Below are 27,514 nucleotides of genomic sequence, written 5' to 3' on the forward strand. Positions count from 1 at the left end.
TTTGTGGCACCTCATCCTATTTCAGAGATAATGCCATCATTGTCTTTTTGGTAAGAGATGGAAACGAGCTATGCTCTGCTCCTTTAGTTGAAATTCTGCCATAGTCAAATAAGGATGTCTTTGTTCCACTCTGTATCATCCAACTATTGTTGCTTTTCCACTTCTTATGGTGTATGTGTAATTATTTCAGCAGGGCAGCATGATTATGAAGCATTAAAAGAGAACAGCAGCATCGTAACAGTGGTTTTTCACAGCTCTAAACTGCAAAACATTTCAAAAAGTGTTTCTGAAATTGCTCTAACACATCAGCAGTGTTGTTTGGTTTGTGTAGGTGTTTCAGTTCCTTGTGGCAGAATGGCACATCACAACAGGGTGATCACAGTTTTTTTCAAGGAAGTGTTACTAAACACTTGGTTACTAAAGCGGACTTGGGACTGGCTTCTACTTGTATTCTTCCCCATGGCAGAAATGGCAAACTGACCTTGTGTTACCATTTTTTGAATAAACTTCACACCTCCCAAAATGCAACTGCAGGTGTGAAGTAATTTTACCTTCTGCATAACATTTTCTCTGAGCCAGCTGGAACAAAAAGTAAAACTGGTTAATTGTAAAAGCCTTTGCTAGCCAGTGACTGATTGCTGCCCATTTAGCAAACATTTGCTTCCAGACATGTCTCTAAAACTGGAAGTGAGAGATTTTTTTACCTTCCATAAGAATGAGATTTAAGATTCCATCAATGAGAGAATAACCAAAAGTGTGCGCCCTTAGCTATAGCAGAGAGATCAGAGAGGCAGAGTGACACAGTAGATGACAATTCTGCTCTCAGAAGTGGTCGAACAATGTGTTATACAAAATAGTTCGTTTCAAGCATACTGACACCATAACATGGGCAGGGATTCATTCTTCCAGATCTGTTGAGGCACTCTGACCAGCTTGGAGTCACTTGCACAATCAATGAGGATACATTCTCATTAGTTTTCCAAAACTAACATGGAAAATGACTGGATCCGATGTTAAAAGCATCTCCAACCTCACAGAACAGTACACTCTCAATCTGGCCTGCCTGAGGATATTGGATGATCCATCCCACCCACTTTTCTCAGAGTTTTACCCTCTCCCCTTTGGACGTAGATTTCGAATGCCCCTAACAAAAAACAAACGTGCCATTACGTAATTTGTGCCGAGGAGCATTCAGTTACTGAACAGATCAGACATAGGCACATAGACATTTTATAATGTGCACTATTGATTATTTATTTAATTATTTATTGATTCATCTTAGCTATTGGACTGATGGTTGCATGTCACCACCATTGCTGCGTTGTTGTTGTTGTTGTTGTTGTTGTTCTGTTTTCTGTATCCTCTGCATCTTCAATGTTGTTGGATGTTTGGTGTGGTTTTTATTGTTTATGGTTATTTACTGTTGTCTGTACCTAATGTTTAATGTGGCTCCATTGAGTGCAAAACAAATTCCCCTCGGGGCAATAAAGGTTTCATTCATTCATTCATTCATTCATTCATGGCTAATAAAGTCTGATGGAGGACCTGGCCAAGCCACATGACTCACTGCAAGGAGTTATTTCCTCTAAACTCAGGCATACATTGAATCTCTCAGGTCAACATGATGTGGTTGGTAGAGGCACCATTAGCCATAATGATTTTAAACATACTATACTGTACATACTGCAGTAGTTCAAAATAGTTTTGCTGCATATTAATAGCACTAATGATTTCTAAACACTTGACTGCCTGAAACTGTTGTACAATTTCTCTTATGACAGTAAAGAACTCTAGAGGGTATGTATTGACGTCACTTTTTCCACACAATCCCATGATCATCTACTACTGAGAAGCACACTGACATACCTACAGTGGTTGGCTCGGGGCTGTTATGAATGGGAAAGTTGTGATACTTATTCATGTTTTGTGATAATTTAATAAATAAGATGAAAAAGGTAGTCAACGATAATGCTGAATTATTTCATTCTTTCTTCTAACAGTCAAATAAACTAAAGCTTTTCCAATTTTTTCCCCATGTGAAAACAGTTTCTTGTTGTTTTTCACTCAGATGAGAGTGACCAATGCAAATTTTACACACAACACACAGAATTTATTACAGAGCCTGTCGTGTTTCAGTGAAAAGTGAATTTGAACATAAGGTTCATTTTTTATTCTAAAACCACAAATCTTTTTTCGGTTTTCAATGTATGCTATGTGTCATAATCGTTGCAGTTGCAACATCAGCTAATAGCTCCATGTTTTCATACAGCAGAAGCACTGCTTGTGTACACTGGCACAGGCACAGTTATGTGGAAACTCTAATTTAAAAATGTAAGATTCAGAAGACCATATTCAGGCTGACACACAATGTCTGCACTTTGAGATGATCGATATATATATGTATTTACTTCCGACAAGGAGGCTATGTTTTCGGTTTGGTTTATCCGTTTGATTGTTGGTATGTTTGTCTGTCAGCAGGATTACAGAAAAACTATTGGCCAAAGAAGAACCCATTGCATTTAGGACAAATTATTTTTCACTTTTGTTAACATTGCGAGATGTGCTGCATTCATGTAGTATCAGAATAATAAAAAAACTGACTTTCCAGCTAGGAAAATTCACACTGCATTAACATTGTGAGATAGGGCATGGCTTGGCAGAGGTCTGCGTTCGCCGAGTGCTGTTCTAGTTTTTAAAGTTCTAGCTCTGTTCTGTATTTGTTACTTAACACCATTATAAATCAGGTTAACCTCCTCAGCGGTCATCAAGAGTAAAATAATGGTAGCCAACTGGCACTAAACTTGACCATACATTATAATAGAAACCCGATCAAACTGCAAACACACTGTGTTTTGGTCGATTCACATAATAACACTCAACAACTGATAGAACTTATTCTTATGAAGAATGCAAATAAAAAAACTATAACACAGAAAGCCACCAATTACGCATTAGTACTGGTGAATGGAATGCATGTTTCCAGCCCCCCAGTGTTCATCAGTGTGTTGATATGTTCAGTCCAATTTTAAAGCAGTGGCTAAAGAAGTTGATCAGGTGCCTACAATGTGATTATGCACTGGTGTAGAACTAGGCACCTTAAAATGAAATGAAAAGGCTAAAGTGCATTGATGCGCACTGTACTGAGGAATGTAGAAAGTTGTAATAAAAGATGAGTCCAGCCAGCAAACATGTGCAGTGAAATGTTATTTTGGTCATAAATCAGCCATTTTTCCCGTGCAAACATGCCAGATAAAATTGCTGCAGTAATACTGCCATAATCAGAAATTACTAACAATGTACATCATACTTTCAGGGCTTTTCTTGTTTGAAATGTCTTCACATATGTTTCAGGCAAATGTTTTCAATAAACAAAATGAGCATGCAGCTCAAACAGCCTTTACTCTACTTAGTTTTTTATTAGCATATGGATTTAGAATTGATCTACTGTAATGTATATATTACTTATGGTTGTTTTTTTTTAAAATCTTTTTAATTGTATATATTACTTATCTTTTATCTTTATCCTCGTTGTACCTGCACTTATTGCACCGTGGGTTGGAGAGAAACATATTTTCGATAACTTTGTATGTCAGGCAAATATTGCAGAAACGACAATAAAGTTGTCTTGACTTGACATTGCATAAAATGTGAAAGCGATGTGTTGTGCAACAGTATGATAGCTCTATTCGAAGCATTATTAACTTTCTTTTTCTGTGAGAGGAGTGGTCTGGAGAATGTTTTTAACAGAGTTCACTTGTACTTGTTCCAGTCCCATGCTGTTTTCTCCCCTGACTAAACACCATGCAGCACTCGGAGAACAAGCCAGAGGCAGCAGATAAGGGGGACAGAGGAGAGGAGGGAGAATGGAGGAGGGAGAGGAGGGCGTACTCCCTGACCGCAGAGCACAATGTCTTATCTTGTCCTCTGTCCTCCCTGTCGTTATCTCCTGCACATGGACGTGGAGACTGTACACAGCTGTTTGCTGCCCGCAGAAATGAAAATAAGAATGTCATGTTTTATACAAATACAAAATATTTTGCCTCAGTGATAGTCTAACAGCCAGAGTCTGTTCAGAAAATTACTAACACAAAGGTTAAAACTATATATGGACAATAAATATTTGAGCATGCAGTTGCTCTTAAGTAAAAAACAAGATGTCACGATGGCTCCAAATATTCCCTCTCACCGCCAAAATGTGTGACTTAGTTTGGCCAACAGCCAAGATATAGTATGTTTTATATTAAATGTCAGATCCTATTGTACAGAGCAATCTTGTACAATAAAGAAAATACTTTTTCAGTCACAATAAACAGTTTTATAGCTTAAGTGTACGGTGAGACCTTAACAGTGTGATTCCAGAAGAAAAAATCCCATTCATTTTCTGAATCCAGATTTTGATTATTAGCCATAATGTCTTAACCATCCAAGGTACCTTTCCATGAGCTACAAGATTGTGAAACGATGTCATTTTTTATTTGCACTGTCATGGAAAAGTACTACACTACCCACAATCCAAAGCGTAACAGAGAAGTCTCTGATTGGTGGAGCTCCCTGTTACCATTCAAATGTTTACCGCAACTGTAGTCTATATCCACGACGTTCCACTTCCGGGATTGCTCCGTTGCCGACGGAAATTTCACTCTTTTAGGCCGGATATCCTTTACCTTGGGCTTTCTTTGTGTTGATATTTTAAACTCCAGATTTATGAGGACTGTGGTTAACCATTTCTCAGATCTCTGCAGGGTAAATCCAGACAGCTGGCTAGACTATCTGTCCAATCTCATTTTTCTGTTGCACGACTAAAGCAACCTTTGAACGTACACGTTCCACCAAGCGGCCGTCGCCGTTCTGTACGGCGCTTAGCACCACCCAAGACGATTGCGATTGGTTTAAAGAAATGCCAATAAACCAGAGCACGTTTTTCTCCCATTCTGGAATGCTGTGTGGACTTGCCAGACCCTCCTCCGCAGCGCTGTGGAGGAAGGTCTGCCAAAGTGAGATTACCGCACCTGCAAACCCACAAACCGCTAGTGAGCTGCTACCACTGAAGTCTATGATCGTTTACGTACACAGTCTTGTACCTTTGCCTTTTATCCTGTTTTCAAAATGATATTTTTTTTACACCAAATCAATTTTTTTTTTATGTTCACAATTCTGTTTATGTTCCAGGCTTAAAACTCTTTTTATGTTCACAGTTTTGTTTGGTTCCAGGCTTAAAACTCTTTATATAAGCATTTTCTGAAACATGGAGCAATTGAATGGGGAAAATCACTCCCAGAACCGGAGCAGTTTAAAAAGTGTGTGGTCACTGTTGAGCTCTAGTGGTCATCGCCACAAATTCGAGTGAAACTCTGTCAAAAAAAATAAAAATAAAAAAGCTCAGCTCCAGTTTAGTTTGCCTCTACGAGCAAATCTGATCGCTATCGTAGATAATAGTTAATTCATAACTGCACTGTGCATATTATATTCACTGGCTAATTACCAAAATGCTTGAACATGCAGTTCAGGTATTTATTAAATCAGTATCTGAAAATGTTATCTGACAGTTTCTTACAGTGGATGGATATTGTTATGGATATATGACAGGGGCCTTTTGGTTTTTATTCTGTATTATCTGTTCTTGATTCATGGTTTCAAACAGCAATATCCAGGGATGAGCCTAGAGTGGATCTTGGATTAGCCTCTAGCCCTTGGCTTAGGTCCCCACCCCCATCTCTCTAGTGCTAGCTCTACTTCTCTCTCTCTCTCTCTCTCTCTCTCTCTGTCTCTCTCTATCTCTCTCAAACACACACACACACACACACAGACTCCAAAAGAACTACAGACACTCTGCCAATTTAATAAAGAGTGACTTTGTCATGCGTATCTCTCCCACAGCTTCCTGGCCAGAGTGACAACAGTGTGGGTGAGTGGAAAAACAGGAAGAAGACAGACAGACTACAGACAGCTCTAGCGGGCAGTGGATTGGCCTGTGTGTGTGTGTGTGTGTGTTTATATGTATGCTGAAGCCTGCGCATGTGTATGTACAGCATGTGTTAACCCACTTAGAAATGTGCTCACCAGGACATTGCTCAACATTTAGAAGCAATGGTGGTGTAACACAGATAGGGTTCCCCGGTCAGGAAGGAGAACTAGCTGTTTCCTGGAGGGGACGTATAGCTGTCAGCGCCCGGCCCGGGTAGGAGCGGGATATGGCTTCACCATTAACAGACCTCATGATGGGAAGACCAATGGACAAAGGCCACAAAGGGAACTTCACCCAGGCACACAGCTTTTAGGGGAACTCAATAATGCATGATTTGTGTTTTCTTGGTAGTATAGGATGATTGCTCTCCTGAATGTCCCTCTGGAGGATAAATATCTCTGAAAATGTACAGATCTCTCAACTAAATAAACTCCAAAAGATGCATCATTATGCCTTTTAGAGCTTGGCTATTCTTTAATCACCACCCCAGAGACCAAAGGTAGCCTATTCTACCCTGTTTTTGTAGTGTATGAGCAGTCCACCATTGTAATTTGCCAATATTTTCCTTATTCACCCACACTTTCCCTCCTAATTATTTTGCTGCTGTCAACGATGTTGTAACTAACTGCTTGAATACTAACTGTGTGTCCAAACAGATTTCTGCTGTGAGTGAGTCATTTGGTAAATATGGGGAATGACAGCAGCACTGACTTTCAATTTGGGCTCAGCTGTTTAGCAGTCTAGTTGGAACACACAAACACATGAACATGATGACAGATGCACACACACAAATACACAGCTGTCAGTGGTTTGGGTGTTCAGAGAATTCTGCAGTGCATACATGTAGGAGACGAAACTGCAGTGTGCAAACATGGCATGACATGAAACCTTGGCGTGAAAATAGGTCATATCATAGATTGTACAGCGTTGAACTACCTCAAGTGTTATTGCACCGATGTATCAGTAGATGAGACCTGCTTTAGTTTGACAGCCAAAGAGGCTCCCCAGATGGCAAACTGAAAAATTTAAGTATGCCCAGACTAATCCAGATTGTTATTGTCCACAAAAGGCTGTTACTTCCTGGTGTTTATGTGGGACTGAGCTACAGTCAGAACTACGTTACAGCTCACTGTCATATTTATACCTTAAGATTTATTTTGGATGAATGAAAAAAGCCCACCCCCAATCCCCCTGTACAACACAGAGACATATCTGTTTACTGAAGGTGTGTGTGTGTGTGTGAGAGAGAGAGAGAGAGAGAGAGAGAGAGAGAGAGAGAGAGAGAGAGAGAGAGAGAGAGAGAACAGACCTGTGCATGCATGTGTGCAGCCGTGTGAACAATATTTTCCTGCGTGCACATGCATGGGTGTTATGTTTGTTTTGTGGAGGGAAAAGTGTCACCCGGTGCTTTAGCCCCGCCACAAACCCGACTCCTCCTGACATCTGTGAGTCAATTAGCTGACTAAAGAGAAAACATCCCTGCCCCCTCTCTCCCACACCCTCCATGCATCCCTTCCTCCACCAAACAACTCCAACCAGCCAGCCAGCCAGCCAGCCAGCCAGCCAGCCAGTTAGGTAGTGTAGCATAGCAGCTCCTGTCTGCCCTGCCTGGTGTGAGGCACTGGGGGAGGGGCGCTAGTCAGGCCCGGGGGTGGGAGGGTAGTGGGGGTGATGAGGTTGGATGTCAAGAATGTGGCTCATGGTCTGCTCTTTTGTGTGTTTTGTGCAAGATGAATAGGCCCATGGCAGGCTGGGGTGCTAGCCGGCCGCAGCTCCCCGTTGACTTGTGTGTTAGAAAAGCCTGAAGGCCCTGGCCTGCCCCTCTTGAAATGAGACAGACGGATAATGAAGGCTGCTGTTGGAACAACTTAAACGCCCACTACATATACACATAACTATTTCAATATGTTATTTCCTCTATGGCTCATTCTTGTCTCAATATTGCATATAGCTCCATTATCTCTCTTCTCTTCTGTCTATCTCTATCTCTCTGTCCATGCCTCCCAGAGCCCCCTATCAGGATAGTTATTGTTTGCTAAGCTGGTGTGGGGGCTGTTCTTTTTTTGTGCCTGGTGCATCCCATATTCCCTTCCACACTTGTCCCCAATGGCCTCCATGTCCTCAGGCTATTGCTATGGAAATATGCTTCAGTCACATTGCTAATTATTTAAGAGTCTTCACCTCATTAACAGTGCTGGGAGATAATGCATGATTAATAGGTCATTCTTCACATCGTCACTGTTTTCTCTCACTCTCTCCCTCTTTCCATATAGCTACTTGTTTGACAGGTTGTATTGGCTCTTGTTGTCCATCCAGGCTGTGTTTCCCCTGCACTCCTGCCATGCATGTTCATGTTCCTGAAGGTAACTGGAAACGTCATCAGTGGCTGTAAGGCAGGAAGTGCAGTGAAGGGGACATGATTAGTGTTTGTGTCGACAATGATCCCTCAGGCAAGTAAATACTGAAGAATGATGTTGCTTGGAAATGCAGGCAGTGGGCTTGTGGTGCTGACTGTGAATGAATGGCATTGCTTGGTAATGAGCCAAGATTGGATACACGAAACCACGGAGTCAACTCCAGTTGTATTTGTATAACTTGCATTAAGTCAGCGTTGGGGTGTGTGAACACCTGCAAGCACTAAGCTTATGACAAGTACGCTAAGAATTCTCAGCTGGAGTAAGGAAGTTATTTCAGTTGTTATCTGGTGCCTCAGAAATCCCTTTATGGCCTTGACTTTCTCAGCTAACAGGAACTTTGTGTTCTTTAAGACATTAAGACAACTCTTCTCTACTAAAGGCCTCAGGGCCAGATGTACGTACATTTGCGAATGTAGCGTTATCAATGCCATGGCCAACCCGCAGAAAGCGCACGCTGTGATACTTCAGTTCATCGGGTTATCAGCGCCTTTCTCCGCCCACTATACCGTAAATTGCGCTGTAGCAAAGCGTTAAGTACTGGTGCTATGATACGGTTGAGTGCAGACTGCGATATTCCCACTGTTGATGCTATGACTGTTTGAAATGATCCTGATGCCAGTTTAACAACTGTTGGAATGGAATGTGAACGCTGAGTCGGAGATTCGATGTCATCTTTGATTTCTTCCAGTAACTGTAATATTGCATGGCTGCTTAATCTGTAACGCTTAATGATTTCGTGTTCACTCAACTGAAAAAGTGTGATCCTTTTGGCAAAAATCCTTTTAGCTCGTCTCCTTGGCCTATGTCTTCGTCTTGCTCAGATTACTGCTGCCATTTCACCAGGAGGCATATGTGAGGAAACCCGCTTCCAGATTTACACCTGCTTTTAAGAGGCGGAGAATTTTCACCGCTTTTTTTTTTCCACAGCAGACATTTTGACTTGTCATAGTAGGAAAAGCACAGCTGAAATTGATAACCTTAACGATGGCTCAATTCCATCAAGTGTCCCAGTAAGCTGTTTCAGTGAGTCAGCATGTACAATACCTGGGCCTCTCGTAAGTGGAATGCAGCCATCATTAATGGTTTTGAATACACCTGTGCTTTTCCTACTATGACATGTCAACATGTCTGCCGTGAAAAAAGGTCTATTAGGCGCACTTTCAGCTTCCCCTCCCATCTCTTTATGGGAAACTCCCACATTCCCCTTGACCCTCCCATGAATGCATATGCATGACACGGAAAAGCGCAATTTGCCATTTTCAGTCTCCGCGACAGGCAGTCTGCGTTTTTACCTCAGTGCTGCCTGTTTGTACATACCTCGCCATGCTTTTACGCACACGTTGCAAAACAAATACGCCTGAAGTGGGCGCAAAAGCGTTAGTACATCTGGCCCTCAGTTTGCTTCAACAAAGTCATAGGACATGTCATCTTACCATGTCTAAAGGAAAAAGAGTTCATTCTGAAAAGCCAAACTTTGAGATAGTGGAGGGGTTGGAGAATGTAGAATGAATGAAACAAATGGCGATAACAGCTCATAATCAGTCCCTCCTCTGAGGCAATCAGTTGTATAGTTGCATGAGGAATGACAAAAGAAAGCTTGATAAAGACATTCAAGCCCTGCATTACTTATTCTGAATTACCACTGCATAGTTTGGCTTGGCTCGGCTCGCCTTTGGTACCAGGTACTTTTCTCAATTTCGTTTTCCACTGCGGATAGTACTACATCAATGTAGGCGGGATTCTTAGCTGATCATCATAGCAATGCCGTGTGAAGTTGCCATGACATCATCTTCTATGTGACACAAACACAATGTGTTCTCGCGCTTGATCACTTTATCTGCAACCAAACAGAGGAATGTCTGTACTTTGTCAATTGACCACGCCGTGGTTTTGCAGTTTGCCATTTAAAAAAATCTTGTGCAGTCCTATTTGGATTCTCTCTGACCAATCGGCTGTCTGCAGTATTGGCTCAGCTCGCTAGGAACCTCGACCGAGGTTGTACCAAAAAAAATACCAGGTACTATTCACAACTTTCCCAATGGAAAACCCAAAAAGAATAGTTCCACACGAGTCGAGCTGTGCCATACCATCATTTCATATTGTGATGACATGATTTTACCATGCTAATATTTCACATAAATCTGTCGTCCAAATCAATACATTCGACCAAGCTGTAATGAAACAAACATTTTTTTATTGAAGATTTAGTTTTATATGTATTAAGTTTTGTGCTATGTGATGCCAGTGGAACACAGCTAACTGCAAAACATCTTATTAATATTATGATATTGATTTCAATTATATTGCCCAGCCCAACAGGAGTGACCTAATTTTCTGCACAGATAAACTATGAGCCCATTGTTACCAACTATATTTTTGGATCTTTTTAATTTGTAGTTTGTTAGAAGTCATATGGAGATCAGGCCTACTCTGGCTTTTCAAGTGGCACGAAATAAGTGTGTAAAAAACAAGCCAATCAAGTGTATCACTGTCAAACAGTGACAGACCAAAGTTGTTTTTGTAGAAAAAAATGTTAATTTAACTTCACATGGATTAATCACACAAATTGGCAAGCTGCTTTAATGTGGTATGTTCCAACCCCCCACCACTTTCACTCAAGCCTCACCCCCACTTGTGGCCTCAGTTACGTGAGTGGCAGTTACCAGGTTTCTCCCCCTCCTTCACTTCCAAAGTCCCTCACCCACTTCTCCACCACAGCATGTTTGAGTCAGACCCTCCCCCGTTAGCCTTGACTCAGGCTTATTGCTCTCTCTCAGCTGCTCGGCTGAGCAGGGACTGTTGATTGGTGGTTGAGTTGGAGAAGGAAGCCTTGGGAGTATTTATAGAGACTCTCTCATTTACCAGAACAATAACAACCCTCCCCCACACTGAGAGAGAGGCAAACTGACTTTTGGTTTCACATCTCAGGGGAAATGTACATACTAGGACACACTTTGTCCTGGTGAATACGGTGACTGTCCATTCCTGTTAATGCTGTGTAGCAATTATAACAAAATAGGTTGAAAGTGATTCATAATGAATTCATGTCTTGAGTTTAGAAAGATCGAGAGCAAACTTCTGGGATGTTTTGAAAAATGTGTTAACCATTTACATGTTATGTTGCAACTGTTTAGGTGATTGTGTTAGCCTGGTTGACTCCTGTAAATGCCACTATTGAAAAGGCTTAACTGTATGATTTTTTACAAGTAGTTTAAATTATTTATATTTCAATTACCTTCTGGAGCACCATGTGCACATAACACATACAGTGAGTATTTGTTTTATCTGAGATGAGCCAACACATTGTATATCAGGAATGGTCATACCGGCAATCCAGTGATGCAAGTGAAACCGATTTATTTTCAGGATGTGGCAGCACTTCCTGAGTACTCGTCCCTATGGCTCCACCTCTATAAACGCACATGTCTGTACCAGCCATGAGGCTCTAAACATCGCTAACATTGGCAATAATTACTGGCAGAGACAGTGTTGGGAGGATTAGTAGGTAGGCAGAATTGAGTCAGCTGGTTTCAGTTGATGGTGACATAGATTAAAGATGACTTGTGTGATCAGTTCAGTCTTGACTGGTAGGTGATTACTGTAGCGCATAGTGCTGCCCATCAGTTTGCCGTGTATTCTGCTGTAGACACAGGATAAGTCATTGATCTCAGACTACGGACATAGAAAGTGGTGTCACACAGCTACTGATGGGGCATTCACACCAAAAAAAGTGATCCACGATTTTTCGCAGGGTGGTGCGGCAGGGGGGAGTGTCAATGAAACGACCCATTTGTGTAACGTGTGTTGTGTTCTTAACCCCCCCCCCCAACAAAGCACACGTCGACTTTATATTTCACAATTACTGTTTTCTGTCAGATCGTTTACAGATTTCGACGTTCCCGATCGCACTTGAAGGCAGCTATTTTTCACAGGAGAGAGAGAAAAAAAGAAAAGAGACGAGCAAGACAAAAGTTCATTGTTGTTTAAGGAAACATTCAGCCATTACACAAACTCCCGGGCAGTTCAGTGCTTGTGTTTCGTTTTTTACCCTCGTAGTGTTTTAAAACGCTCTCGTGGCAGCAATAGAGGCAGTGATGTTTCCTGTTTACTGTACGGGATTCTCACACCGCCTCAAACCATAGCTCAAAACACACCGACGAGTCTGATGTCCGGTTGCATGATTGGCTACCGCAGTGTGACGTGGGGTTGCGTTTCTTCAAAAGTTGAGTCGGTCTCAACTTTTGCCGCAGGCCTGCTGCACGCACTACCCCTATACAAAATGAATGGAAAGACCTGCGTTTTTGCCAGACCGCTGTAAGGCTGTAAGGCTGTAAGGCTGTAATCTGAACTTCAAAACTAGCAATACTATCATGAACATACAGGATTTAGGATAAAGCATTGCAAAAAGTACTTGTATTGTAATTTAAGTGTATAACGTATTGGGAAGGCCTACTTCAGATAAGTTTGCCTCTCTCTCATAAGGGTCTAACAGGTACCCACTAAACAGAGTTGGTATGTTGGCTGCCACATGTAAGAACTTCCACCATTTTCTTGTTCTTCAGTTTTGGGTGTTGAGTTCCTATAAGCTTCTCCTCTACCAACATGCAGAACCAAGGATAAAGCTGGTAGTAAACACATCATCCTGCAGGCAATTCCTCTGTGCAGAACATCAGACATCCACTCCACTACACTCCAGTGAGTGCCGTTGCTCCAGGGGGGCTCTCCACACACTCCAAGACCCTGTTGAAGAGCAATAAACATTGGCCTCTACATTTCTACAGACTGTTGGCTCCCTCAAAGTCTGATGTAGAGGGCCTGGAAGCGGCAGCTAGATGTTTTGTGATCTTTATGGCCAACTTCATAACAGCTAGGAAGGTTGTTGGAGTTAGTGCAGTCACCTCAGACAGTGGGATTTGCATGCAGAGTGTTATAGACAGATCATGCACAGCCAGTGTAGGCTGAACTGTACACAGTGATCTGACAAAGCAGTTATTAGCTACGTTATTGTCTGCTGTCACTAAAGAAGAGTCAATGAGGATTGTTGAGGTCTTTCATAGGGGGAGATCATCAAAGGTTGGAAAAGCTTATAGTCATACTGATTAGCTGAGAACACAAATAAGTGAAGCTAAGCTGCTAATTCTTTAGACTCCATGTTTAGAGCGTGAAACCTGTATGAAATGAACTGATCCTGCAACTGCATCATTTTTATTGCATGTTTTACAGTGTGGCACAGGGGTGTGTCCAAGCTGGGAATGGAAGCAACACTTCCAGCCTATTGCTCCTATAAACACAGTCACATTAACTCTTTCTCTCTCTCTTGCTCTTTATCCCTGGAATAAAACACACACACACATACACACACACACACACACACACACACAAAAGTCAATAAATGGCTCAAGGCAAGGTGTGTGGAGACTCCTCTAGCAAACCATAGACCACAGCCAGAGAAAGTAAAAGATACACAATATACAGAAGCCTTTAAGGTATATAACTGCAGTGTATCCTCTATCTAATTACAACCATTCAAGTCTGTTCAATGGATATATAATTACAAAATGCATATATCCCACTACAATCATTGCTGATTGCAATTACATGCAAATATCTTTGGTTTTAAACAGACGCAGTGATGTGATTGTGAGCTCCAGAAGGTTTGGACACATTGCCTGCGCTCTCTAATGCAAATGACACCATTAGGAGCTTTTGGCCCTGGGATGACAATAAGGATTGTTTTAATGCATTTTAAAATGTGTGTTTGTCATATTGTCACAGGCTGCAGTAACCTTGCTCAGAAGACACTCTGCTAAAAGAGTGCTCCTCACAGCACAACAGAAACATATGTTGATTGTGTGTTTTGTTTGAACTGACTGGCTGGGTGAGTTTTTCAGATAGTACCCATACCTGGGAGTGGCTTATTAACACTAGCTTAAAGTGGTTGGACAATGTCAAACAATGACAAAACGCCTGCCAGTGGTTGCCCATTTATAGTTGAATTCCTAGGACAATAGATTGGCCTGCTCTCCCAAAGTGGTGCCATTCATTCGCAATTGCAGGCAAGAGGTCGTTGTTCTGAAGTGGACAATCAAGAGACATGTGCATCTGCAAAGTGGAGGTACACACTCAAACACACACACACACACACACACACACACACACACACACGGAAACATACACACATGCCTGCAACCACAGTCCATACACGTAAACTAGTCAAACGCACATCCATGCACAGCAGTAGTTACACTGCCGCTGCAGCTAGTGTGGCCTAGAATAGCACACAGGCTACATTCCTCTGCCCTCCCTCCACTGTCTCACTGAGGCGAACACACAGCAGACTGGTGGGTCACATGGACCGACAGTGATCTTGGAAATGAAGTGTACATACACATACCAGGGCAACACTCTTGCTACACATACACATAGGCCAAAAAGATAAGTAGGTGCAGACAAGTTAGGAACATGAATGTCTACACCAATGTTATGCTGTCTGACACACACTGGCAGATATGAGCAAGCATGCTTACTCCTACATACATGCATATAAGAAATAAATATGTCAATAATATTCCTATCCATCTACCTATCTATCTATCTATCTATCTATCTATCTATCTATCTATCTATCTATCTATCTATCTATCTATCTATCTATAATTTGTATTATTCAATCACAACAGCAGCAGTTATGAAGACATACAAGATGTCCAAATTTTCTTTAAAAAACAAACAGTGGGGAGGAGGGTATTTAAATTGGCTACTGTGACACAGCTCTCGAACAGCCCTTTTTTTCTACGCCCATGCACAATTATATTAAGTAGGGCCAATAGGAACAAAGAAGAGGCAGGACCGAGGCTCCACCTCTCCCCGAGTGCCTTCCTCTGAGCTTTTTAGATGTACATAATCCCTGAGTTGACCCAGAAAATAGGCAGTCGTTTCAAGATCTGATGCGGCAGTCTTTGTGCACACCGTCCCCGCTTGAGCATGAAGCGTAACCCTGTGGAATATTTACTGTAATTCAAAGGAGCTTTACCTTACAGAGGAAAACTGTTTAAATAGACGGAGCCGAGGCAAAGTCGCGCAACTTTGTGAAAACGTAGCGGATACGGGTAAGTGATTTTTATCGGATTTATTTGTTGGAGAAATTGGGGTTTTGGTCTGTGGTGGTCTCCGGGGCTGCTGCTCCATTGTTTGCATTCCCTTTTTTCAAACTCGAGATTCTAACCAAATTAATAATATTAGGCTACAGTGTACAAGATTATTGAATACAAACATTTAAACAAGATCGGCAGCAAGTAGTCGGGAGAAAACCGAAGCCTTTGTTGAATGTATGCCTTGTTAGAAATGTGGTGATTCAGCTGTTGGGTGATGTTGCATGATGTCAGTGTTCTTTGTTGCAACCTTACGTGCGTAAAATGTAACAGATTTGTCTGCCTCAGCTGGCATGCAACATAGATGGGGTTTAAGCAATGCATTACGCGATGCACGCATTTTTCCTCCGTTTTGTCGATCCCTTCGTGCATGAATTATCCGCATCTAAAACGCACCCAAACAATGTATGTTAACCTGTAATTCCGACCTGGGCGTCCATTCCTTGGCACAAAGAGGGGAGGCTTTAGGAGGACTAAACACACGAGCAAGATTTTCAGTGTTCGCAAAACTAGCGTGCAGATTTTCTTTTTTACGGAAGCGTTTCGTTGGTTTAACTTGAGAGGTGGAATTGTGACATTACAAGGACAATTGTCTGTGTGTGTTTTCTGTGAAATTTAATTGTGTGGTCACTGTAAGAGAAGTCAGTTGGCTGGGTATGAAATTGGTTTTAGCCCCAGCAATGTACAATTTCTTGTACTACACATGACACCGTCAACACAATGGCTGTGTATCTTAATAGTGCTACTGGTTCAAATGGACCGCTACATATGCTCATGTCAGCCTTGATCCAGCTGCACATCCCCATAAAATGTTTTTACTGCTTCCAAACATCTTGTCTGCCCTTCGCGATGTTCTAACAATGTCTCCTCTCTTTTCATAGACAGGAGGCATGGCGGACCATCTGATGATGCCCATGAATCACAGCTCAGCGGGCGCCAGTATCCACGGCTACAGGATGGGCATGAATGGTGGCCTGCAGGCAGGTCACCAGCAGCATCCCAACCAGCAGGGCATGCGTGCGCTGCCCAATGGCCAGATGATGCACTATGGTGGTGCCCAGGCCAACATGGAGACTGCCATGAGGCAGCGACAGGGCATGGTGGGTGGACCCATGAATGGACAACTGAACGGGGGCCAGATGGGTCACCACCAGATGACCTCTGGTAACATGATGTATAATGGCCCACCCCAGCAGCAACAGCATCACCCTCAGCAGCAGCATCACATGCATCCACAGCAGCACCAACAACAACAACAACAGCAGCACCAGCAACAAGTCCAGCACCCACAGCAGCAGCACCCGCAACAGCAACAGCACCCGCAGCAGCAACAGCACCCGCAGCAGCAACAGCAACAGCACCCGCAGCAGCAACAGCAACAGCACCCGCAGCAGCAGCAACAGCACCCGCAACAGCAGTTCATGAACGGAGGGTTAACGTCCCAGCAGCTCATGGCCAGCATGCAGCTGCAAAAACTAAACACCCAGTATCATGGACACCCACTGGGGCCTATGGGTGGGAACCACATGGGGCCCGCGACCCAGTACCGCATGAACCCAGCCCAGTTGGCTAACATGCAGCACATGGCCGGGCCGGCACTGGCCCTGAACGGCATGGACGCAGATATGATTGACGAGGAGGTTCTGACCTCGCTGGTCATGGAGCTTGGCTTGGATCGGGTCCAGGAGCTGCCAGAACTCTTCCTGGGCCAAAATGAGTTTGACTTCATCTCGGACTTTGTCAGCAAACAGCAGCCCAGCACCGTTAGTTGCTGAGAGGACCCGATTTGCCAATGGGCGCAAATGGAGACAGAAGAGTGAGACTTGTCCAGGGTGGATGAAGAGTGCTCATCTCTTCACTTTTTATTTACGGAGCACCTCCCTGTACAACTAAGCCCAGTTGCGGCAAGCGGTGTGCACAGAAGAGAACTCTGGATATCCACAGGGAACACACAGTGCTCGAGTCCCGCATGTTGTAGTGGCCAGAGGGTGGCTGCCTTCAAGGCCGAGTTCCACTTCTCCCATTTCCTGGACATGAATGTAATAAAGAAATGCTGAAATTCTTAAAAGCCACTCTGAACAATGCTATGACACTGTGTAGCCTCCAAGCCTGGACTCCAAGACAGTTTACCAGTACAAAGGTGTATTTATTTATTCCTATCTGAGAAAACTGATTATAAAGAATAACCACCTTCTCCGTTTTGGGAACCAAGTGGTTTTAACGATTTTTTTTTGTCTTCCTGAGAGTAAGAGGGGAGAGACAATTTAAATTAAGTTCTCTGCTCATGATTTTTTTTTTTCCCTCATTCTATTTGGCCTAGAATTTAAATAAGCTCAGATGACAAGGTCATCTAAAAGAGAGCCTGGGTTTTCTATCATAAGTCAGGCACGATAGAAGTACAATGTTATCTCATTCGAAGGGGAGCCTCATCCAGATCTTTTGGTAAAGTGCTGCCTTTTTAGATGTGATGTTCTCAAAAACCTACTGCTTTTACTGTATGAAGCTGTATAACTCCAACATGTCCACACTGTTGTGTTCTATTGGAGATGTAGAACCGCCTTAATCACGCAGATTCTTATTTATTGGTTGTTTATATTGTCCCCTTTTTTGTGGTCAAGATGGGGGGGGATGGTCTTTGTGAAGGGGGTTTTGAGGATCAATAAAGATGGCCTGGATAGAAATGTGGCCTGCTTTTCCATTCATTGCACAGTTCTTCCCCCAGGCAGTGGAGAGCTAGCTAAGTGCTTAAGTTAACCTGTGGGTGAAGGGAAACCTCAGCTTGGGATGGAAACATTTAAAACAGATACACTATATATGCTTTTTAAGAAGAAGAGAAAAATCTCTCTGTCTCTCTCTCTCTCTCTGCTCTCTCTCTGTGTGTGTGTCTGATGTTCCTATCAGTGACATCAGTGGTCTTATTAGTAATTTCATTACTAATAAGACCACTGATAGGAACATGATTGATTTACGGTGAATGACATGTTTCTCTGCTGGTTAGCGAAAGAGGACTTGTGTGATATGTCAGTGTACATCTGACATGACATCTCAGGTAGTGATAGCCTAGTGTGATTTACTATTCAACCTTTTTATCTTGATGCTTATCTAAGCAAATGCCACACACTGACATTATAGGTGGTAAGAATGTTTACCATAATGGCAGGATATTCATTCAAAGGTTGATGGGCTTACAAAATCAGCATTTGAATAACACTGGCTTCTCTACAGCACAACAAACATTTGTTTCTTTTCTGTGTGTAAAGAGTAATGGGAGTGTGTGGTTGGGGGAGGTGAAAATGGCCAAAGAATGCTTACCTTGATGGGGGTTTAACTATACTCGAAGCTTGTAGGCCCGGACTTAAAAGACAGTGCTGCTTTCCCCCCGCTCTCCCAGTGGATGGTCAGAGAAACTACTGGCTCTAAATAATAACCAATGACTTGTGCAAATTCAGAATAACCCCTCTCCTGTCTAGTCTAAGCCACAGCCAGTTGGAGGAGTGAAACAATTTTCCTCATATAATTGCATTCATTATGAAATGAGGGTAAAGAGATTCTCTGCGGTGGCTGAGTTTGTTGGATTGTTTTGTGCCTGCGGGCTATGAAAATGCTTGATTGAGGTCATGTTGGGAATGTCATCACCGCGTCTAGCTTTTCACATTGTCAACAAAGGCATCTTTAGTGAGTAACAAGGGGAAAATGAGAGCACTGTTGCTTGCAAACCAGGAATAGTGTTTGTTGATTGCTCAATTTTTGAGTCAACTCTGCTCTTACAGCACCCTCATCTCCTCTCATTTATCCAATTGTGTTAAAGGCTGATGTGCTCAATTTGAAAAACGGTATCGGTGGATGATCCAAACTGAAACATCCTGGCCTGAATGCGGGCTTGTTTCAGAGACTAGCTTAAGGGTGTGTGTGGATTTTCTTGGCTTTGCACTGTCAAGAGAATGGCTCATAAGTAGGCCAACAGCCTTGGCCCAGTGCCGATCTGGTGAGATGGTCTTCTGGTGTGTGGCACATGGGGCATGCTGGCACACTGTCAGAACTCTGTCTCCTCATATATCTCATAATTGTATGCTGCACTGTGAGCTCCTTGTTTAGCCCCAATTAAATGCAGAGGTTTAGTTTCTTGATTGTGACTCCATAGACAAATGGTTAACTACGCTAAACAGCCCTGTTTGCTCTCCCAATCCCTTGTTATGACTGCTGCCTGCCTCATAGAGGCCAGTCTAGACGCATGCTAAGCAGGGTGGGACACTCGGAGACGTTTACAGTTACTTCTGTTCTTCTTACTCTCTTGTTTTCAGCCCACCCACCGCAACTGCTCAATAGAGCACTGTCTTCCTGTGGCAGCTTGCTGGTTTCTCAATATAAGTCAGAGACCAAAAGCCACATTCTGATAGAGAGGCAAAGTGAAAGAGACAAGACATAAGAAAGAGAGTGAGAGAAAAATGTAAGGATCTCTCCCAGTTTACAACTAGAAATTAGGTGGAGGGATTTTTTTTCTTCTAGTCCTCGGGGATTTCTTAGCTGGGTTTTCCCACCACGCTTTTATGATTCCATTTAAAACCCCTTCAATAAACATCACACACGAGGTAGGCTAAATGCAATCTAGGTGACATTCTTCTGCCACATATCTGTAGATGAACTGTATATGTCTATGCATTGAGCACTGTCTAGTTGTCTTTTTCCAGGCTTTGGTCCAGCTGGTGCCAAGCCTGAGCTCATGTTAATCTCAGGCCCTAGCGCCAGTGATGGATAGGTGGTCATTTGCTGTTGTCACGCATGGCTAGATCTTCACATGCGCGCACACACTCACTCACAGCATCAGCACACAAGCTGATCAAACAGGCTAACAGGGATACCTCAATATCAGTGTGGAGTCAGGGAAGGAAAGGATAAAGGATTTATGTCGCATCTCTGGTCATTGTGATCCTTACACCTACATAATGTTGGTAGATTATGGTGGATCCATTATTGGTGTAAATGAGAAACTCCCATGAGTGATAGTACATCCAGAAAATATGAATTTATAAAGATGTACTGGAAATGTGTCATTTCCAAACAGTATGACTAAACTGAGCGTTACCTTTCGTTGGAGTGCTAAATCTGGGATTTAGAAAAAGAACCCCCCCCCCCAGTGTGAATAACTATAAGCGAAGATTGCAATACACAATGGAAGTGAGAAAAAGAACTTGTTTCCCAGATGAGTTATTTATTGACAACAGGGGGCACGTTTCTATCTCTGTGTGTGAATATGGTGAGAAGAGCGCACGTTTTAACTTGTCCGCTCCAACAAGAAAGTTTGGAGGTTTTTGGCATGCTTTGTGTGTGTGTGTGTGTGTGTGTGTGTGTGTGTGTGTGTGTGTTGGCAGGGGCTAAGGATTATTCATTGGACATGTTGCTCAAGCTGAACTTCCTGATTTTCTAGCTGAATAGTCACCTTGTATCTCCACCTGACATACACTCCTATTGGATGCTACTCTTCTCTCTCCTTGTGTCAACTTCCCATCACAAAAACACTTAACATAGCACAGATATTTCAATGCAACAGGCTTTCTCAGGAAAACATCAGTTGTTGCACTGTTTCAACTGTTGCACGGATTCTGCTCACGGGCTTTTAGTAAAGCCCCGCATCTTCTGAGCAACAAAGCAATATAATCACATCACACTTGTTTCCCAGAGCCACATAGTTTAGCTGTGTCTTAGTAGTTTTCCATATGACCCTGCTGAGGAGGCTTTTAAATGCAGCCGTGTACCTTGTGCAGAGGTAAGTTGGTGATTTTGGCATGTCGGGGCAGGTGACATAGAGGTTGCCTAGTGACTAGCAACTCCTCCGCCGACCCCCCCTCCCCAAATCTGGGGTTGAATGGTTTGCCAGCTCTTTGAAGTCGAAGGAGAGGGTGTAAATAATTTATTTTCCTGCACACAGCTGACACTTCTCCGTCGAGCCGGCTCAAACACACCAAGGTGTCCCAACAATGTCTAACGGTGGTAAATATTTAAGGGTTGTGTGATTTACACGGTTGAGCCAAACTGAGCAGAGCTGCAGCCTCGCAACAGTGGCAGGAGAGTTAACCTTAGTGTCAGCACATACCCAGTAGAGCTGGGCCCTTGTTAAAATGTTTGTTAGTTTGTTAACTGCATGGATTACCAGATGGAAAGGGTTTTTTATTACGTTATTCAAACTAATTCAGTCATGGAAATAAGATTTGATTGCCTCTCAAACTCCTTTTTATTGTTATTTTAGTTTGATGTGTCAAAACCTGCCAAGCAGATTACAAGGAGACAGTAACATTTAACTGCAACATTTGTGCAATGTAATACAATCCAAAACAATATGACCCTCTTGAAGCTTAAATGTTGACAGTGTGTCAGCAATGGAGCTGCAACGATTAATCGATTCATTGATTAGTGGTCAACTATTAAAATGAATCGCTAACTATTTTGAGAATCGATTAAAATTCTTTGAAAATCTCTAATTCCAGCTTCTTAAATGTGAATATTTTCTGGTTTCGACACTCACTCTATGACAATGAACTGAATATCTATGAGTTGCAGACAAAACAAGACATCTGAGGACGTCATATTGGTCTTTGGAAAACACTGATATTTTTCACAATTTTCTGACATTTTGTAGACCAAACAACTAATCCATCAATCGAGAAAATAGTTGACAGATTAATCGACAATGAATATAATCGTTTGTCTTGGCCATAGTCAGCAAGATATTCTTGTCATGACACCTTACTGTACAATATAATATAATATAGAGGTGAATCTGACAGTCTCAATAAAGATTGAACAGCATAAGCTTCACAAAGGTATTATTTTGTGGCAAGGCTTTTTCAGAAGTTCATACTATTGTGTTCACCTCCTGTACTGGCAGTTTTAGTTGCCTCAGGCTCGTTTAATGTGAGCAGGGAAATTATGTCGGCTTGCCCGCGAGGAGTTACAGGTTTGTAGGTTAGAATAGAGTGAAACAGTATTAGCACAGGATATGTTCTGTACACAGTGTCTTTGTGAGCAGAGCTTTAAGCCTGCGTGCTAATCTGGTGACAGTGGCAAGCACATGCTACCAAAGAGAGTAACAGGCTAAAGGCTGGGGGTGGAATTAATACAAGAGCAGTTCTTGTGAGGCTTTACAAGTGCTATCTTGCCAGTGAAATCTCCCACTGTAATATCCACTGTAATATAAATGTGTTAATTCCAAGAAAAACCACACAAGTCATATTCACCTGTGTATTCGTGGGTTTTCGTGTATGTTTATGTGTAATCCGTGCTTTTTATTTTATTGGAATCGTGGATAGATAATACCCACGCGGCCGTGTGACCAACATTTTCCTTGTAGGAAAATCCTGACATTAGCCGGCCCACACCATCTGCAGGCACCAGGCTGACGGGGTAAGCGTGTTGGGGTGAAGGCTGTCAAGTTTTCATCGTTTTTAGCAGATATTATCTCCAATTCAAAAGTCACTAGAGACAAGCAAGCAGAGCATGTCAGCAGCCTCATTTATAGAAGGTAATGAAATCAGATTTTACAAAGATTCGTAGCTAAACCTGACCTACCGGTGTCATGTATAACATACGTAAAAAGGCTTAGGGTGTCCTTCCCTGAGATGTTATTGTTCCTCTGATATGTGATCACATTTTCCCTTTCCATCCCTCATTATTTGGTTATATAAACCCTCAGAAGTTTTGATCTACAACTGACCAAAGGTGTGTTGTTGTATTGTAGGAATACATTTTAAAGATATAACATATAATACAGATAGAATATAATATATATAAATAATAAACCGTAAACAGCGACAGATGGTTAATATCCGGAGTAACAGAAGTGTGTTCGTCCCAACTCTTGAAGCATTTAGATAATGCACTTAATGCACAATCTGGAAACATGATCCAAAGATCAACCTGACAAAGAAATTCAAATAGTCTTTTATAACTGAGGGCTTCACAGACACCAAAACCTGAGGCCAGCAGTACCCTCACCACAGAGCACCTCAATTTGCAGCCCAACAACATGCTGGGAATTCTGGTTTCAGCTGGAGAGAAAGTTGTGGACTTAACACCTTCATTTCTGTATTGTTTCTAACGGCCCGCACTTGTTTTCAGAGTACAACCAGACTGGCTCTGCAAAGAATATGTTATTTCCATGCCAGAGCACGACACCTGAAGCCAAGACCCGAGAAAGTCGTTTTTTTTCTTCTTACAGTTATGAGTGATCTGCAAGCCCGCAAAACTTCCTTTCATACATACTGAAACTGTCTCACTGATCTATTTGGTGTATGACTGTTGGGACAAAGACAGTGGATGACTCAGGAGCCCTGCACAGCATTGTTGGTAAATATAAGAGGCTGAATTTCCCCAAAGTACCTAATACCATCGTATGTCATAACAATTAAGATAATCTATCTTGCCTCTATGTTTTCGGACAACCCAGCCAGTCATGTTGAATATTCACCTCAATACTTAAAAGACCTCTGCCTGTTGCAATATCAGCAGCACAAGAATGGCGCCCGATAAAAATCACACTGTAGTGTTAGGTGCTAAAGTTAAAACTCACTTCACAAACACAATATGCAGCACAAGGAGCCGTTATTTCTAGAAATAGCACTGGCTTCACGCACTACACTTTGGCTACTATTACACATCAACAAGCACAGGCACCAGCCACGAGCTCGGAGCTTGTCACATGTGTCTGAGCAGCACAGATTGTGAGAATGTGTCATATGCTCACACACAGAGCAATGCATTCATAGTCATCCATGTCAGTTAGAATCAGTGGGTTTGGTCACCGTTTTCAACCTTACGTGATGTGTGTTCCTGTTTTCACTAGGAGGATGTGGTTAGATTTTCTGTCTTGTGCGGAGTTGCTTCAGTAGACAAGTCATTTTTCGCCCACAAGCCTAATAGCCCACTCATGTACTGACACAAACAATGACAGCAACATTTACCAGAAACAGCATGAACAATAGGTTGACATAATCATAAAAGACAGGTTCGTTAAATAATGGAGAATACATGAAACACAGCAATGCAGGAGAAATACTGACAACGGAGCAACACAATGATAACAACCATATGATCTTTACGTGATGTAGAAATATTACTGGGTGATCATGCTGAGTCTACCAGATGGAGATATGGCCACCCATGGCAGTGCATGTCAGTGAGTCCCAAGGAGAAACAGCAAGGAGAGAGGACTGCGAAAAGGTAGACGAGGCTGTGCTGCCCTCTGTTGGTGAACTAGTGTCACTACATTAAAAAACAAACTGTAAATGGCACTAAATGTATTCTTCAAAATCAAATTATTAATTAATAACTTTAACTCAGTAGTTGGCATATAATAAGTCTATCTGAAAAGGTCAGGCACAAAAATACTGTACCGATTAAAATAACAAGTGAACAACAATTAATGTAGTGAAAACAAGATCACAAATTGTGCCTTAAAAAGGTTGACGTTGCAGAGCAAAAAGCACAGAAAAGAATAAAACTTTTGAATTATTATATATTTATTGAACAATGTTAAGTATGATAGGGCTCTCCACGTAGGAACTCTAATAATATAGTATAAAAATTAAAAAAGTACAAATAACAAAGACAAGACAAGGCATTGTAAACAACATCCAGAATAAGAATAAAGAAACAGATTTCCATATGGCAGTATTTTAAGAATAAAGTGTTTTTTTTCTCCTTTCTTTCATAAAGCGTGTTTCTCCTCCTCACTATTAATATTGTCGTAGTTGCAAAATCGTGCCTCAAACTGAGACGTTAACCAGAAGCATTCCCAAGTAACGGGGATGAGAGTAGTGTTTTCTTTTCTTCCTTTAGGATTCTTTTAGCATATCCAACACAAACCGTTGAACAGGGCAAAAATACAAGTCCATATAGCCATGAAGTACAAAATATGAAATGTACAAAATTAATGTAACATAATAAAAGCCGGCCAAAAAGCCTTTTACAGTTAAAATGGCCACATATAACTTCAAGTTGTACTGAAATGCAAAACAGATGGCAGACAAGTCGGTGATCCTACGTATCCCATGCTGCCTTAGGGCTGGATTGTGCTACACAAAATAAACATTCCTCATTGGATGAGGCCAGGACAGGGGTATGGAATACCAGATATGGTGGTCTGATGGAAGTTGCTACATGTAAATGGTCAGTATATGTCCAATATGCAATGCATGACATACTGATCTTAGAACAGGGAGATGGGGTTGGAGTTCAGTCCTTTGGAAGGCTACGGCTGGTCGGCTGACCTCCTTAAGCCCGTTTGAGCTTGTCGATATGGAAGGTGAGTTTGAGGGCGGGGCCGAGCTTCAAGCCCATGTATTTCATCATCATGTCACTACGCAGCAACAGGAGGGCTTTCCCGTCAATCTCCTGTAGCAGAGAGATCGAGGGAAAATTGTAAGATTTGTTTTTTATTTTTGCAAAGCTATCCACCAAGTTAAACACAAATGTCTAGTCTAATAAGTGTATATGTACTTAACCTTTGTGTTGTCTTCCCATCAACCTTGGAAAAAAACCGCCTTTGACGTTTGTTTTTGCTTTTTCCAACGTTTTAAATTGTAAAATTTTTCTTCTACACATTTTCAGCGCTTATTTCTATGTCCCATATTTTCTGATATGAAACAAAAACTAAAAACGGGTCAATGTGACCCGAAGTCAACACAAGGGTTAAGTTGAAATGTTCTAATGCAAAATACAGTTATTCTAAGCATCTTTACCATTCTGAGAGAATACATACATGTTTTCTGAAAAGGTCAGCGTGTGGTGCCAGCACTGGGTCGATATCTCGGATATACTGCCTGACGTCCTCTACTGTCCACAGGTTGGGGTCCTGGCCACTTGGCCTCGGGCTCTCCCGGAAACTACCTGAGCCTGAAAGTGCAATCCATGAAGACAGTCAATTCAATTGGTGTTTCATCGGTCTTTGCTATTATGTTACTTAAATCTTTCGCAATTAACCCCATAACTCACCAAGCACTATAATAAACTCTAGCTTGTAATAAATACAACAAAATACAATCCAGAAAAAATACAACATGTTGATAATGGGCCAATTTAAATGTAACCTGTCAAATAAATCAGACATCTGCTATTCACTGCTACCTGTGCTGATATGAAGTTGTAATTCTTTTTGAAAAAGTAACTAAAGCTCAAATTATACTTCTCACCATCCGTCTGACTGCAGGGGCCTGCGTGATGCAAATTTGCCTACGTCACTGAGGAACCCAAAAGTTTATAATCATGTGGACCAACATGTTTGACCACATCCATGACACAGAATGTTGTATAAACAGAACACTACTGTTTATGGACTATATCCGCCCCTTTACACACCCTCAGTAATTCCAACTGTCAGAGGTTTGGAAGCTTTAAAAATGCCATGACATGGTGCTCTTTGGATGCTTTTATATAGACCTTAGTGGTCCCCTAATACTGTATCTGAAGTCTCTTTCTCAAAAGTCAGCCTTGGTGCAGAATTACAGCCACTAGAGCCAGTCCCACAATGAGCTTTCCTTAGTATGTGCCATTTCTGTGTTTGTAGCTAATGAGGAGGAGAGAGGGGGGAGGGGGGGGCAAGGTGGAGGGTGGGGGTGTAGCCTTGACCAACTGCCACTTTGCTCGTTTGAAAGCCATGATGTCTCTCTCTTTCTCATGGGTGGGCCAAATTCTCTGGGTGGGCAAAGCAGAGAAAGAGGAGGTAACCTTGCTCCTTATGACCTCATAAGAAGAAGATTCCAGATTGGTCCATTTGAGCTTTCATTTTCTCAAAGGCAGAGCAGGATATCCAGGGCTCGGTTTACACCTATCGCCATTTCTAGCCAATGTGGGACCATAGGCAGGCTGGGGGAATGCATATTAATGTTAATATTAATTATAATATTATATTAATATAAAAAAACTGTGAAAGTGAAATTTTCATGCTATGGGACCTTTAACTCTGTAAGCATTATTCATCTTGTAAAGAT

General features: G+C 42.1%; 2 protein-coding genes across 4 annotated transcripts in view; one reads left to right on the forward strand and one right to left on the reverse strand.

Annotated features, from left to right (window-relative positions):
- Positions 1-15,254: 15,254 nt before the first annotated feature.
- On the forward strand, positions 15,255-18,218 carry cited4b (Cbp/p300-interacting transactivator, with Glu/Asp-rich carboxy-terminal domain, 4b). Its single transcript, XM_039805564.1, has 2 exons — positions 15,255-15,491; positions 16,415-18,218. The coding sequence occupies exon 2, from the start codon at positions 16,424-16,426 to the stop codon at positions 17,306-17,308; it is 885 nt and encodes a 294-aa protein (XP_039661498.1). The 5' UTR covers positions 15,255-15,491; positions 16,415-16,423; the 3' UTR covers positions 17,309-18,218.
- Positions 18,219-25,127: 6,909 nt separating this feature from the next.
- Positions 25,128-27,514, reverse strand: part of LOC120562094 (polycomb protein SCMH1) — a 76,216-nt gene continuing 73,829 nt past the window's right edge. For all 3 annotated transcript variants that reach the window (XM_039805566.1, XM_039805567.1, XM_039805565.1), the window contains 2 exons: positions 26,287-26,420; positions 25,128-25,919 (listed from right to left, as the gene is read on the reverse strand). In XM_039805566.1, coding sequence (XP_039661500.1) covers positions 25,800-25,919; positions 26,287-26,420 — 254 coding nt within the window. In that variant the 3' untranslated portion in view covers positions 25,128-25,799. The remainder of the gene's footprint in view (positions 25,920-26,286; positions 26,421-27,514) is intronic.

Source organism: Perca fluviatilis, chromosome 7 (assembly GCF_010015445.1).
Source record: "Perca fluviatilis chromosome 7, GENO_Pfluv_1.0, whole genome shotgun sequence".
NCBI lineage: Eukaryota > Metazoa > Chordata > Actinopteri > Perciformes > Percidae > Perca > Perca fluviatilis.

Coding starts and splice junctions, on each gene's coding strand:
- cited4b (XM_039805564.1), top strand. CDS start 16,424: ATGGCGGACCATCTGATGATGCCCATGAATCACAGCTCAGCGGGCGCC.